At 39.8% G+C, this 16,710-nt stretch overlaps 1 protein-coding gene across 1 annotated transcript in view; it reads left to right on the plus strand.

Moving 5' to 3' along the window:
• LOC123870545 (zwei Ig domain protein zig-8-like) overlaps positions 1 to 16,710 on the plus strand; it is a 406,654-nt gene that overhangs the window by 344,483 nt on the left and 45,461 nt on the right. Inside the window, exon 4 of the mRNA XM_045913905.1 lies at positions 16,259 to 16,469. Coding sequence (XP_045769861.1) covers positions 16,259 to 16,469 — 211 coding nt within the window. The remainder of the gene's footprint in view (positions 1 to 16,258; positions 16,470 to 16,710) is intronic.

Consider the following 16,710-nt stretch of genomic DNA (forward strand, 5'->3'; position numbering starts at 1 on the left):
TAGAGATAATATGTAGTGCAAACGATAATGTTCAAAGGGGCCAGACTTAAGGAAGAACATAACATTTTCCTTTGACTTTTATGTGCCTATTTCAATATCCAAAAAACATTATGGGAATGCATTTAAATGTGTACGAAAGATAGCAAAATTATATTTTTTTAACCATGTTTATAGAGAGTAACTTTAATGTAAATGTTGTCGGAAGTTTAAAATAAATATAAAATTTTTAAACAACAGTTAATGACCTGGTTTGATGAACCCCATGACGCATTTAAATGCTGCGGCCATTAACCCTGGCTTGCGGTTAGCCGCCCTCGCTTTATATAAACATTATTATTAATAATAATAATAACCGCTGAAGCTGGAGCGCTCTCGTAGCATCACCGTAACCGCAGCGCTACGCCGTAGCGCGTACTCTACAACCACTAAGGGCTCGCGCTCGATGATAATCATGCCTGATGCAAAGCAATGATGAGGTCCCGATTGGAGCGCGTTTGCCTAGAATGGTGCAAATTCAAAAGAAAGGGCATAAATACGACTCCAATTCAATGTAAAGGTTTTCCTGTCTATTGACCGACTCTTCGGTGATTAAACAGTTTTGTAGTTTAAAAGGATTCTTCATGAGAGTGGCTATTCTAATTAGTTGTTGAAGTCATGATAAACATGATTAGGAGTAGGAGTAGGTAATACAATAGTGCCACCATCTCAACGCATCTACTACTGAGAAGGGTCTCCTCTCAGAATGAGGAGGGTTTAGGTTACAGTCTAAAGAGGCCACAGTAAGTGCCTGGCTGAGTACGATTGGCGGACTTCACACTTCTTCATCACGGAGAACTTTTACGCATGCAAGTTTTCTTACGATGTTTTGTAAGTGATATTTAATTGCTTAAAATGGGCATAGCTTCAAATAAACAGAGGACAGAAAATCCAAAAGCCCGGGACAGAACCTTGAATATCAACCCTAACAGTTCACTGACAGGTAATCACTGCTTTTTACATAATAGTGCAATGAATAGGGTTAGAACCGACAACCTTTCGGATTTTTGTCCATTCCCTGTCCGTCGAGCTATCGGGACTTGAAATGTGGTACAGTGAGTATATAAACTTTTTGATAATTTCTAACTGAGAACCAAAACCACATCACAGCTTCTATTTAACTTTATCTAGCACATAATTCGTTTCCTGGAAAACTACATAATGTTCCGGCAAATTATCAAACCGGGAGCTAACGTGCGCGAGATAAAACACACGGACACAATCTGACGTCGGACCAAACTACGCTAAATTTTGCACATTTGTCTGTGAGGTGCACTCGAGTTTGGAATTTGTTAAATAATTCTTGTTCTAATATAACTGGTCTGCACACGTATGTTATCCGCAGGCCATGGCTTAGTGCGTCAAGCGGCGCGACAAATCACGCAGCCCTTGTCGTGGCATGCGACAAGGCTATATCATCGACAAAGCATTGTAAGAACCTGGTCTGCTGTATTTGTTGGAAAGCATGATGGGAGGTTCCGGCCGTGGCTAGCCACCTACCTACCAGTAAAGCCACCAAACTATTAAGCGTTTCGTTACGATGCTGTGTGGAAACCGATAAGAGGTATAGTTTTAATAAAAACTGCCATACGCTTTCAAGTTAACCTGCATCTTACGCTTAACAGAAGTAACGTATCTTTGCAGTTAACGTTAGACTGCATCACACTTACCACCAGTTGAGATCTAAATACACCATACATTAAACTTTGTTCAAGTATTTAGTTTCAAGTTATGGCAGAATAAAGAAACTCACATACTTACACCCTGAAACGTTACACTCCTTTTTTTGAGCGGCAGTCGCTTATTTGACAATGCCATGGCCCCGCAGAAGCAACTATACTTACTCTTGCATATTATGTGTAAAAGTTTGAATGAAAACTGCAAGTTGTGGGTGGCGGTGACAGTTGCAGAGTAAACAACATAAATTAAAGCGTAATTAGCGCTTCCCTCGCCCGCGCCGCCGCTGCGCACTTGTTTGTGCAGCGCTCACTGCGCTGGACGCGTGGCGCTGTGACGCGGGCGACGCTGTGCAAACAAACACAGCTTAGCATAATGCTGGGATCAGGCGAGATTACACCTATTTCGCCCGTAATTACTGTTCTCCTTTTATAATCGTAGTTACGAGAACCGCCACATTTTATATCGCCATAGACTGCAAAAGTGCGCCGTACCTTTCTATCAAGTAAATATGAAGTAAGAAACTCTTTTTATGAAGTTAGTAAGTAGGTATCTTTAAAAGGGCACCTTCAAAGAGGATACATGTGTGGAAAATAACAATAACATACAAATTTCAACTCTCAGACGTTTTACGTTCTATGTTTTTTGGCACCATGAGATTATAATAATTATTATAATGGGCATAAAGACGATGTAGATATTACTAGTACATCAAAGTGCAAAACACGGTGTTCGCTGGTGTAGGCAGAATTAAAAATTATAATTAAAATTTTCTTGTTGGGAAAACTCCACAAACACTAATGAGGTTCGTCTCATCTTAGCTGGAGTTTCTTCACTTCGCACAGTTTTCATTTTTTTGCGAGCGCGCTTTCACAAGTTTTTTTGCTTTTAATCTTACATTATTTGGTACTAGCAACCCGCCCCGGCTTTGCACGGGTGCAATGTGGTGTCAATGTGGTTAATTAACCCCCGAACCAAAAAGAGTGGTGTTATAAGTTTGACGTGCGTATCTGTGTATCTGTCTGTGGCATCGTAGCTCCTAAACTAATGAACCGATTTTAATTTAGTTTTTTTTGTTTGAAAGGATGCTTGAACGAAAGTGTTCTTAGCTATAATCCAAGAAAATCGGTTGAGCCGTTTGAAAGTTATCAGCTCTTTTCTAGTTACTGTAACCTTCACTTGTCGGGGGTGTTATACATTTTTAATTTACACTTGTTTGTACACACACATACTATACGTATATACTTTTTTCTTGAATCATTCTATCTATTGATGAAAACCGCATTAAAATCCGTTGTGTAGTTTAAAAGATCTAAGCGTGCAGCCGCAGACGGCGGGAAGCGACTTTGTATTATGCTTTGTAGAGAAGCAAAAATTACTTTTTAAATGTACCAACAGGATCGCTTTACCTTCATAGCTAATCTCATCTTTGTTGGAGTAAGCGTTCATTGCTCGCCTACAGAAGGGTAGCCTAATGGGATGTAGATTATGAAAGAACCAGACGCAAAGTACGTAACACACAGAGATGTTTGATTTTCTTGTATGGAAAATATCTCGGTTCCATTACATAGGCAAAATATATTATAATGGAAGCAAAATATGAGTAACTAGCTGATGCCCGCGAATTCTTCCGCGTGGATTTAGGTTCTTAAAAATCCTGTGGTTTTCCGTGATAAAAAAGAAGCCTATGTTACTCTCCAGGTCTTTAACTACATATTATATCCGTGCAATCAATCACCTCAATCCGTTGTTCCGTTGTGGCGTGATTGAAGGACAAATCAACAACATACAAATACATTTACGCAATTTGGGTGAAGCCAGGGTTGGATTCATCCCCTAGTTGGCGTTTACATATGTATTGGCGGTTATTACTATGTACAGTGATAATAAACGGTGGAAGTATTTACATAAAAATGTTCGGTGCTGTATAATTATACTAACATGACATTACCATGCACTTTGGTCAGTTTACCTGATATTTCCGGTCCGGTGGTTTAAAAACGGAATCGAAAAAGTGTGAACATCGTAATAAAGGGCAATTACACAATTTCCCTGCCTGAGACAGTTCCCTGCAACGCGGGATGTGGGTCGCGCTCTCACCTGTAATCTTAGTACGAACATTATACGTCAACTCTCAACGTTGATAGAACATCGAACATCAAAACACTGTAAATTCAGAACAAAACGGACCTTAACGATACTACTTTTGCATGACTGCCCAAAAAAAGGAGTGTAATATTTTCAGGATTCATGTATATGTGTATGTGAGTTTCTTTATTACACCTTCACTTTAAATGCCTGAACAGATTTAGGTGTGTGGAGTGTGGGGTATCGTCAATGATATTACAATATTTTTATTCTAACATCATTGGATATCGTCAGGAATTTTACATCATCCACTTGCTATAAAGTTTTAAAAAAAATTCACCGTATTGAATTTTTTCAGCGCCATTTTCAAATGCAAAAAGTTTTACTTTTTAGTTCGTTTTTTAGTGGGCAGTCGTATTTGTAATCTGTTGAATAATTACGACTTGTAAGTTCTATTTTCAAACTACCAATTTTTATTTACGACTCCGTTCTGCAAAAAGCGACACTGCATACAATAATTTAATAGTTATTGACAAAAACATTGTTTGGAAGAATTGACGTTTCTAAAAAAGTTTGCAAAAAAGCATTAAGTATTTTTTTTAGAAACATCACTTTTGAACGATTTTCACATTTTTCGCAATAACTCCCAAAAAACTATTTTTGCAATTAGCCGCTTTTAAGAAACAGTAGGAGAAAACTAGCAGCCTCGTTGTGCTGGCGGTAGATGTATTCAGAGTAAATTCAAACCTTAAAACTTTTCTTTCTTTGACATAAAAGTGTTTCTCGAAATCTATCATCGTTGTCGAGGCATACAAGCCTGTAGTAGGCTGGTAGGCAGTAATTGCTCACGTCGCGCAAACAGGCGAGATTGGAATGGTCGTGTGTAGATGAGGATTAATGAGTTTCTTTGAGACGCGCGGATGTGCGCGCGCGTAAATGGCTTAGTTACCGCCGCGGGGTTCATATACTCGTACCATCAGCATCAAGTCAATGTCTTTACACACGTTCATAACAAACTAGATGATGCCCGCGACATGTAAGCGAACTCTGTACTTTTCATCAAAATCGGTTAAACTATTAAATTTCAAGATATTTTAGTAGATTTTAGTTCGCAGGAAACACGGATTACAATACAAAAACCTATATTTGAATTGTTTAGGCTGTGATAGCTTAGCAGTTAGGACGTCCGCCTCCTAGTCGGAGGTTGGCAGTTTTTCGGAGTTATATGCGTTTTAAGTAATTTAATACCATTTTCTTTAACGGTGAAGGAAAGTAGACAAGTCTAAGCACTATTTGTCAGCAATCTCGGAAACCCGGAGCACGGTGTCCGCTAATAACTCTCTGTCCCCTCTTCATTACGCCGGGACAAAAACAACCGGCGGCATAAACCACGGCGGGACAAGAGCGCGGGACGCGGCCGGGGCGGTCCATTAACATTGTAATTATTTACCGTACCCGCCTCATTTGTCACGGCAAAAATGGAGGGAATTAATGTGACGTCACACGCTATCAGTGGCGGTCTACAGCTCGCAACAAACACGTATTTCATACTGAACTAATGATGCCCGCGAACTAGACGATGACGCGTGGATTGAGGTCAGCTCAATAATCCCGTGGGAACTTCTTGATTTTCCGGGATAAATAGTATTACATGTCTGTCTCCAGGATGCAAGTTAACTCTGTACAAAATAGATGATTCATTTGGATTGATTGGGTAGGTTTCTTTAGTTTTCAGGACAAAATACTGCCTAAAATGTTGTAGGTAGGATGAAATTTACCCCTGTACCAAATTTTGTCAAAATCGGTGAAACGGGTGAGCCGTGAAAATCTAGTAGACAGACAGTCACACTTTTGCATATAGGTAATTATATCTAAGTGTATGATAGGATTATTGGTAAGTGCTTTTGATTTTTTAAGAAAGAATTATTGAAAAACAAAAATTTTCTTTCTCGTTGGTGAGACTCAATCTGCCGTCATTATAGTCTCCCTAATTCAATGTCAGGAAGCTCTTTTTTTATAAAAATTGTAAAGAAACACCCTGAACCCTACAAAGGAAACAAATTGAAGTTCGTCTTCATATCAACTCCGCCCTCCGCCCGCCCTACTGAAAATGCTTAGAATTTTAAACACTTCCAAATAAATATACGGCAGGTACCTATAGTATTAAAAATTCGTTCACAAGACCTTTTATGTTCCAACATCAAGCTTATCCGTTTACTGTGATGCGTGGATTGTAACCCACGTACAGTTCTTGATTGCATCAATCTTTTCTTAATATGAAAAACCAATCTTTTGTAATTCTAATAACAAAGGCAGATGCGACTGCTGTAATTAGTTAATTATTGAGATACTGCGTGAGATCATCACTCTCTCTTTGTCCAGGCCTGCCCCCGGGCCGGGGCCTCAGTTTATGAGCCGTAAAGCCTTATCTTAAAATATTCCATTACAAGCTAACGGTGTAACGCGGCAGCCTCTCGTAAAAGACCTTCAACTTAAATAAACTTGACTTACTTTGTAACACCGTGATACCCCGTCATAGCTTAGTGGTTAACACGTCCACCTCCTGTCCGGAAGGTCGGGAGTTCGATTCCGGGCACTAACCTTAAACTTTCCGAAGCTAAGGAAAACATCGTCAGGAAACATGCATGTCTGAGTGTTGTGCGCTCTTCTCAGACCTGAGTGCATTTGGAACCCTCGTAGCTTTAGTTTAAGTTTACGTGGCCAGTGTGTCGGACTGTGGCTTTAACTCTTTTCATTGTGTGATTTGTGCTAAGTAGTAAATTTCAGAAAAATTGACCTTATACTATTAGAAAGGAAACCTCTGTCCAATATTTCAGCTTTTGTGCTGCTAGTTTATATGTGCCAGTCAATCAGTGACTGAGGATTGTTATTTTTATATTACGTATTGATTTCCTTATTGAAAGTTGGAACAGTGCAACAAAAAGGTATTTTTTTTTACTTTTTCTGGGAAATATTTCTTTAAAAGATGTCTTCTCTACGCGTTAAATGTACAAAGAATGTTTGATCTCCATCGTTACAGTAAAGTAATAAATTGCCTCTTGAAAAGAAACAAATTAAGCGCTGTTATATACTAAGGAGAGATGTGAAGAGCTCTCCGAACTCTGCAGGCTCGAGTACTCAATAAACTTTACAGATTCCCACTTTTATTTAATCAAAACGGATCCTTTGTCTTCTATACACTACGCGCCTCCTTCGGCTTTATCGCCTTGAAAATCGGCTTAAATTGTACCTATTTCGTTTTGAGAAAAGTTTGATCAAAGAATTTATTGCACTTAATTTGACGCTAACCATAATAATATAATTATTATGCGAAAGTTTGGTCTTAATTAATTTCGTTTAATTAATCCTTTACTAAATGTGATCATTGGAGAGTTCAATAATGGAATATGGGATCCCTTGGGTATCTCTTTCTATTTGGAAACAAGCACGAAACTCGACAGTTTTGTTTTCGATGAAAAAAAAATATATTTAAGAAAATATTTTAATTTGTTAACACACTACCCCATGTCATATCAGGGAGACGGCATCAAGACCGGAAGCCGCAGTAGAAGTGGCTGAAACCGGTAAACGACTCAAATCTTATACCTATCTCATCAAGAATTACATTGTGTTCTAAGTATCATTGAAAATCGTATGGGAATCTGAAGTTTCCCGTTATAAATACTTACTTACCGTAAAACTAGACATAATACCTACCTACTTGTATTGACTACAGTTCCAAATATAACCACTTTTTCTTTGTTTCATTGAGCAGATACTTGGCGTTTCCCCCGTAGTTACTAGCCAAGGTAGCTAATGCATAAAATAGTTAAATAAAAGGAATCATCCGTGTCATAAAGCCGTTTTTACGAGCCAGTACAGTCGCTCGGTTGCGTGGCCGCCACACCGCGGCCGCGCGTACCGTTAAAGTTTATCGTGCAATGAAAACTGGACACTTCACTCTCGTCTACTTACTTTACCAAATTTTCGCTCAGTTTCATAAATTTGGAGATACTGATGTTGACTCATTCGGGTCTTTTTTTCAATCAGACCTGCTAGCATGTGATGATGCAGCCTAAGATGGAGCGCACTTGCCTAAAAGTTGCCTCTTTATTCACTCTTGACTTGAAGGTACCCATATCAAAAGTGGAAGGAAAAACTGATTCCGGAAGGACGTTCCATATCTTAGCGGTTCGGATCAGAAACGAGGAAACAAATCGCTTCGTACGTGTCCGAGGAATTTTAACTACGTACGGATGCAGATCTTGACGACGATCTTATGCAACAAGTACTCATAATCCTTAAAGCAATCTTTTTCATGAAGTATATAAAAAAAGTCTCGAGTCATTATCATCATCATCAATCCATGGCCATCTCACTACTGAGCACGGCAGTCGTAAATTCCATAGGTACTGGTGCTAAAATTCCATTTCCCAATAGAAACGAAGCCGAGGCACGTAGTTATACCTACATAAGGGACGGGTAATAATTGATGGCCCCATTACTTATCTCTTGTGGCGCGCGTGATACACTGCACTCGTATCAGTCCATCTTTATCGCTGTAATCTGTCAAACCGATGCCGATGCGACGCGAATATGGATTTATCATTGGATGTATCCTTATTCTTACGTTAGATTTTTTTTCCAGGTCTTTTAAATATATTTTTATATAAGTACGTACACAAAACAAGAAACTACATATAAACCAAGATATGAACTAAAAATAATTGTATTCACTGGCGCCTTTATTGCTTAAACTACTGCTACTAGATGATGTGATGAATTTAGGTATTTCAACAACCCCGTTGAATTTCTTTGAGGTTCCAGGATAAAAAGCATTCTATGCCCGTCCTCGGAATGGAAGCCAACTCTGTACCTTTCATCACAATTAGTTAAACATGGGTCTTGAAAAAAGTTACATAAAACTCAGAAGATATTGTTTTCTGTTCAGTGGCTCTACCACTTCTGATTCTAAATGCAAAAGGTATTACCCAAGTAAAAAGTACCTCCAGCAAGACAGACCAGCGTTTTCCGACGAAATTAGTTAAAAAACTAATTTCCCTAATAGTAATAAATTAAAAAATTTATTACTATTAGGGAGATAAGTATGTAGATTGTAGGTATATCTTCGTGTTTCTTACAACACTTAAACACAAGAATTCAAGACGTCTTCATTACCGAAAACCTGTGCAACCAGAACAAATGCTACATTTCTTGCATTCTCTCGCGCACGAACTGTCGGAGGGCAATGACCTGTACTTTTCCAATTAAAAAACCTCATTAGCATTAGAATCGTCGGAGCTGCGGACTGCTTCCCCCGGGCGGGGGGTGGCGGGGGAGCGGGGGGGGGGGGGGGGGCAATGCAATCTTCTCTCTTCGACTTTCGAATTTCTATTATATCGATTTTGAGAGGTAGTGTCTTTTGAATTACGCTTAAAGATTTTAAAAGTAAAGGTTTCATTGGTGAGTTTTCCCGCGCAGCGCTGACACGATTTACCGCCTGGAGATTCCGGTTTGATTCTCTTTGAAGTCATTTAGGAAAAGTTTTCAACTAAATTAGATAGACTACAGCTCTTGGTCGGAGGTTACAACTCAACCATCTTACCAGTTTACTCAGTTGTAGAGGGCCGTGTGGCCTAGTTGTTACAATGCATCCTTCGATTGCGATTAGTTAGGCAACATTGATCCAAGTTAGTTTTCTGGATGGGTGACCGGATTTGGAGCTAGAAATTTGCCATTCATTCCCTGTTGCCCCGACCCGGCAATCGTCAGTAGTCGATCATGCTAACCATTACGCCAACGCACTAGTACTTTCAATTTTGAAAGTATTTGTCAAGCAGCTTACTTAAAATTTAACAGAAAATACACCAATGTATTATACCTGGCACTGGTAATTATGCGTAATTCTGCGGATTATCACGCACGGCCATGCACTACGGCACTAGGCTCGGCCGTCTGCGATATCACGGATGATACTCTTCCTAGAGTGCGTCGGTGCGGGTTGGTCCGCGCCCGTCCGCAATTTCACGCACCGTGGGAGGCCGGTATTAGATAGCAAAAGGTTGTAAATAGGAGTGGGGGTGACATAATCGCTGAGGAGAAATTCCAAGCAGATAGTTCGGTCGGGTCTCCGCTATGACGGCGGAATTGGAGGCATGTAAAGCTAATGAAAATTGACTACATCGGAATAGTTGAGGCCGGAGGCGACGTCTTGCTATTGTTCGCGAACTTGCTAATGGCGCCATTTGACGCCACTTCGCCAACTATTTCTGGGATTGGCTTTTGAATTAATATTAGTTTGTAGGCATCGGTAATAACACTTCTGAATTGGCGTGGAATTGGCGCGGTATGCACAGTTTACGGATTCAATAACAATGGTTTTGTTGGTTAAATAACATTGTTTGGTTTATAAACAGAGATTCGTATATTATAGAACACTAGTACTTTAGTAACATTTTGACGTGCAGTTGAAGCAGACGCAATTATAACGCGCTGCGCGCGATACACGGTATGTTTGAAGTTACACCTGCCTATACGTACCTATTAGTGGTTGCGCCACCAGTGGGTGATCTCGGTTGCTGCTACCAAATTGGTTGCGCAACTAAGCGGAGAACAGGTTATGTAGGTACCATCTATAGAGCTGCATAGGTACATTTTGTTGATAGCGCGACTGGCTACACCACAACTGGTGTCCTACGACTGTGTCTGAATGCACTAACTGATGTCTAGTTGAAAAATGTTCGGTGTATTCACTGTTCTATCAATCGTTCATTTATATAGGAACTAACTGATTGGAACCTATTGTACCTAATAGACAGGTAAAGGGGAGAAGATGAATAGGCACCAGCGTGGGGAAGCCCCAGATATAAGCAACTGGGGCAAGCACATATAATGAAAATTTACTATATCGGAATAACGGAGGTTGTAGATCTTCGTGTGCTCAGTGTTCGAGAATCGTTAATTGGCATTAGTTTAGAACTATTTCTTGAATCGGCGCTGTATCAGCCAGTTAGCCAGTTCGAACGCATCGCCGCCAAGGTATTCCTAAATTGCTCTCAATAGTTTGTTACTAGTAATTATAGGAATAGTTTGTAGAATCAACCCATGTAGTCGTAGAATAGGGGAGTTTTGTAATACTATTTGTAGTTGTAACTCGGTGTACATTATACAAAGAACTTTCTAAAATGCTCCAAAATAGACAAATCGACAGTATGGTTGAACGTGAAGCACATGAGCTAATCCAGCTCGGGCCGCTTCAGGTGATACTTAAATCCATAATTTTGGGTCTGACCTATTCAATAGCAATATTCTAGTAGAACTTTTTTAAATAGCTCCAAAATCAATAGGTGTAAACCTATCGCAGTAAAGAGTCCAGTAGGTATAGAGAATGAGTAAATGATTGAAATTCTCCCCAATCACGTTTCATTGTTAGGTCTCCATTGAGCGAGCTACGTAAGCGTTTTGTGTTGATTGAACATTCTCACAAAACACTCTAGACATCGGTTCTTTATCTACGAACTAAGAGCGTCTGGAACACCTTCGAAGCCTCAAACAAGTACCTTCTCGAGAAGAGGGTAACTATTTTTAAGCTGAATATAGAGAATAGTAGCATTGAAAACAATAGATATTTTTTACATCTTTTTACAGTTTTCACAGGACACTTTCCGTGAAAACCGAAATGTAAAATATCAGGATTTTGATCTTCCGATTGTAAATGCGATAATATACTTGTCATGAAATGTTGCAAGCGATTGTTTGCTACATTAATTGAATAAGATAGATTTTTTCCCTCTCTAACACACATCGATGCAAATGTTCACGCTCGCGTACTCTTTAGCTCGGGTCGATGATCGCGTGCTAACGAAATTTACATAATAATAAGGCGAGATTAAAATTGTAATCGATTTGTGAGATTTGCTGCGTGATTCTTCGCAGGCTTCTATAAGATAGCAGGTATTGCATATTATGAAAAGGATTTTCACATAATTTTTACATAGTAAGTATCTGTAAAATATTCCGTCTTTAGAGTAAGTTATAGTGTGTCGTTCAGAATGTTTCACATTGAAATGGAGATCCTTCAGTTATTTAGGAATACAGCGGGCGGCGAGATGTTTGCGACAAACAGCTCGCGCTTTGCTTTACATATAGAGTGAATCCGCGCTGTTGACATTACCTACCCTCTCTACGCCAATACCCCCCTCCTCCCCCCCCCCTCCTCCCCCCTCCTCCCCCCTCCTCCCAACTCGCGACCCCCGTACCACATTGCAACTATAATTTGACAGCTTTGAACTTGTTTTCGATGTATCAAATGTATCATCATCATGATCAACCCATCACCGGCTCACTACTGGGAACAGGTCTCCTCTCAGAAGGTCCTTCTATTAGGGTCATAGTCCACCATGCGGACCAAGTGCGTATTGGCAGATTTTACATATTTCGTATCCACTTCATAGAGAACATAATGTTCTTATGACCTGTGAGAACATTACGGAGAACTCTCAGGCATGCAGATTTATTCACCATGTTTTCCTTCACCGTTAAAGCGAGTGATATTTAATTGTTTAAAACTTGTATAACACTAATCAAAGTGAGATAACGCAAAGAGAAGGACGAAATTTGATACACTAGGCTATCACCGCTTTCGTTAAACTAGCTATATTTTTAAAGCTACTTTAAACTGCTAAAACTTAGCCCCTCTTATTCTTTGGTCTATTTGATAGTAAAATCTATTTAAATAATTAGGTATTCTAATCAGATTTCAATATGAAATGGACATACTTTTTCTTGATTCAGAACTAATAGAAGCAGGCTTTTCTTTTGAACACATGTTCGAATAACTTACTTATAAGTAAGTAACATAGTAAAGTTCCATATTATTTGTAGTTTTCGCAAACAAATTATCTTTGGCGGTCCAAAAGTTTCCACTTCGTAGCAATGAAATTGACACCCGGCACTTATTCACCAGTGGAAGTAGAGCGCGGCTGCCCATTCGTTTGATGGAGAGAAGAGCAAACCATACATTTAATCAATTCCGTATAAGCACTTTACGTATCCAACCATACCTGAGTCAGTTTAGAAAAACAGACTTATCGAGAACTAAACCCGATCACTACCCGACCGCTTCGAAAAGGAGATTTTACTAATGTGTCACCTAGCGATGGACATGATTGCTAATCACACTAATATTATAAAGACAAAAGTTTGTGTGTATGTATGTGTGTATATTGCGTGCATGTGTGTATGTTTGTTACTCTTTCACGCAAAAACTACTGAACGGATTTGGCTGAAATTCGGAATGGAGATAGATTATACCCTGGATTATCATATAAGCTACTTTTTATTTTATATAAAAAGTTTATCCCGGAAAAAAGATTTCCTACGGGATTTTGAAAAATCTTAATCCACGCGGATGAAGTCGCGGGAATTAGAGTTTAAAAAAAATCATTTGGTGAAATGATTTATATTTCGTCACAGTGATTGTTCATGGAAAGTGATTTTTCAATTTTCATTGATTTAAATTAATTATTATTTTACATTAAGTAGGAATAAAATGATCAAGATCAATTTCGCGGGTTGGTTTTCACGAATTTTTGCATTTACGATCGTAGAATTGGAGGCGAACGTCTTAACCACTAGGCTATACGGCTACTAACTCGCTGAAGTGGAATGTGTTATACTTGAAGCTCTGAAGATCATCTAATTAATTTACTCAGTTAATTAAATAAAAGATGTGAACTCAAAAACATGTCTCGTATCATGCCATACCAAGAATAAAAGATACTGGCACAGAATACTTGATACCCGGAGCTTTGTGCCGTATTATTTATCTTTCTACTTGGAATATAAAACAGCTCTGCAAATAAAATAGTTGAAAAAGGCTAAAAATTTTAGCAGAATTCCTGGCTGTAGAAATAAATGCAAGAATTTTGGAAATCTGGTGTTGCCTTGTTTGCTCAGAGGTGTACCCTGCAACGTACGGGGGATAAAAATACGAAACGCCATTTTCGGCACAAAATGTGAAATCGTGAGCGGTTTCTCTCATGGCAACTACAGCTTGAGGGCATACAGCTTGAGCACGACTGTAAAATGCGCTGTTATCACACTAATATTATAAAGGAGAAAGTTTGTATGTGTGTGTGTGTGTGTGTGTGTGTGTGTGTGTGTGTGTGTGTGTGTGTGTGTGTGTGTGTGTGTGTGTATGTTTGTTACTTCTTCACGCAAAAACTACTGGACGGATTGGGCTGAAATTTAGAATGCAGATAGATTATACCCTGGATTAGCACATAGGCTACTTTTTATCCCGGAAAATCAAAGAGTTCCCACGGGAATTTTAAAAATCTACATCCACGCGAACGAAGTCGCGGGTATCAGCTAGTAATGTATAAGCTTATACACCAGAAAAATATTTCTGTCGTAGGTATATTTATTTTACATTCATGTTTTAAACTCCTCGGTCCCAATGTATAAAATAAGTTTGGTATTCATAAAATATTTCTGTGTTACGTTAGGTTTTTATTTATATTCCCGTTGAGGATTTATTTTTGTTCCGTAGAAATAACTCCTTCTTAAGGGAATTATCGACGTTTCCAGCACATTTGTGTAGAGGTCTCTCGCGAGTCGGGTCACGCGTCGCGCCAAGCGATCTCAATCGAAACCATATCGAAACACTAGGCGCGAGGGCTGTCTCATGTTGATTTATAACCGAACATTGTTGTATATCTATAAAATATGCTATCATATATTAAGGTTGGCATTTTTAGAGTATCTTCAAATAAGTATACTACTTGCTACGGCTATACTCACGTATTTAGACAAACGTAAACCCGACTAATTTCGAACCAATCCGGAGTCCTTGTTTTTCTATTTCCAACTATTTCAGCTTCGCAACCCAATCTTATATGTCAGTTATTCTATTTCTCCTACAGATCTAAGTTTCCAATTATCGGTTACAAGATTAGATCTCCTGATCTCGGGTGCATCCCCGAGATCGAACCCCGACCTCCTGAACATCTTAACCACTAGGCTATCACGGCTCTTTTTATATTAGAAAAATTCTATCTATTTGCTTCGATGTGTGTTTCCGTAGGGAATTACGTAGGTTTGTCCCGCCGCGCCGCGTGCTGTAAAGCAGCAACACATAGCAAGCTCAGTCGGCGCAGTACACTAGCGAGCTTCAGCGTCTGCCGGCGGTTATTTACAGCGCTATGAATTTCTTAAATACAATTTAAATGATAGATGCAGGCTTCCCTGCCAAGTTGTTACTTTGTTGACTTCCAAGTTACTTATACGTCGTACGTGGCATACGAGAACGAGAGAATCTAATATGAGTAATGTGCTTGCTTACTTACTAATAAAATTTATTCAAATTGTATGTCTTTGGACAAGTTTTAAAGCATTTTACGAGAAAGAGTTTCATAAAAAAAATATTATTTGTTTCCTAACCATTCGAAAAGAGACGAAATATTTGAAACTTGTCTCCTAGATACAGTATAAGTTGATAGCGAGCTAACTTGGAAAAAGTTTAGCAGATTAAATAAATCGTAATATATAGGAACCTAAATCGCATGTCATAACGGTCAGCAAATGAAGTGCTTGCCGAATCTTATCACCAATCAAAAAACCTGAAACGAATGTTCATATAAAATGCTTCCTCATCGATACGACATGAAAGCTCGATATTAGAGACCATTAAGTAAGATAGACATCGAGAGGTCGTAGTTTTTGTATTCCTTTCGCGAACTTCCGGAACTATGAAGTATTTGATGGATGGCGCTTATTGATTATATGGATATTGATGGACACAGCAGGGGATTTTACCCGTATCTCAGGTAAAATCCCCTGTTTTTTCCAACAAAGTTTTTAAATTAGTTATTTTGTTTTATTAATACTATTCAAACAAAAGGTTCCCAATGAATTTCGCGACCAAAACTAAGAGGTTGTTTATGTGCAATGTGCATGTCTGTTACCATTTTCCTAATAAACAATAATACCGATTTTGATGCGATTCTTGCATTATGTATACTTACGTACTAGTATCGCCTCAAAGTACCGAGGATGCAGCAATCGCAAGTTTTCAAAATTTTAAATTTAACTTTCGTATTTTGCTTTCAAGACAAGTTAGCACATAGCTCCTTAAGTGCGATATGAATACTCGTAAATATTTTGATAATTAATTATTTTAATTTGGAATGCTACCTGAGCAAAGCTGGGGCTAACCAGCTAGTGAGCTGTATAAATTTGACATGATTCGCTGCATGGCGCACCGCTCGTGATTGAAATATTTTTATAGGAATAGTTGAGAGCGCGCGAATGGAATGTTATTGCAGAGCGGCGTCGCTGCGAGCTGCAATATGCGACCCCCGCAGCCCCTGCTAACCCCTGCCAACCCCTACCATCCCCTGCCATCCCCTGCCAGCCTCAGTCGTCCCCTCATTTAAGTGTGTTCCCATTGTTGCAGGTGTCATGGATCCGGCACCGCGACCTGCACATCCTCACGGTGGGCGGCTACACGTACACGTCCGACCAGCGCTTCCAGGCCACGCACTCGCCGCAGACGGACGACTGGACGCTGCAGATCAAGTGGGCGCAGCAGCGCGACGCCGGCGTCTACGAGTGCCAGGTGTCCACGCAGCCCGTGCGCTCCTTCTTCGTCACGCTCCACGTTGTCGGTGAGTTCACTTCACTGTGTGAGACAAACGCGTGACCAGCGCTTCCAGGCCACGCACTCGCCGCAGACGGACGACTGGACGCTGCAGATCAAGTGGGCGCAGCAGCGCGACGCCGGCGTCTACGAGTGCCAGGTGTCCACGCAGCCCGTGCGCTCCTTCTTCGTCACGCTCCACGTTGTCGGTGAGTTCACTTCACTGTGTGAGACAAACGCGTGACCAGCGCTTCCAGGCCACGCACTCG

This window comes from Maniola jurtina, chromosome 2 (genome assembly GCF_905333055.1).
Source record: "Maniola jurtina chromosome 2, ilManJurt1.1, whole genome shotgun sequence".
NCBI classification, from domain to species: domain Eukaryota; kingdom Metazoa; phylum Arthropoda; class Insecta; order Lepidoptera; family Nymphalidae; genus Maniola; species Maniola jurtina.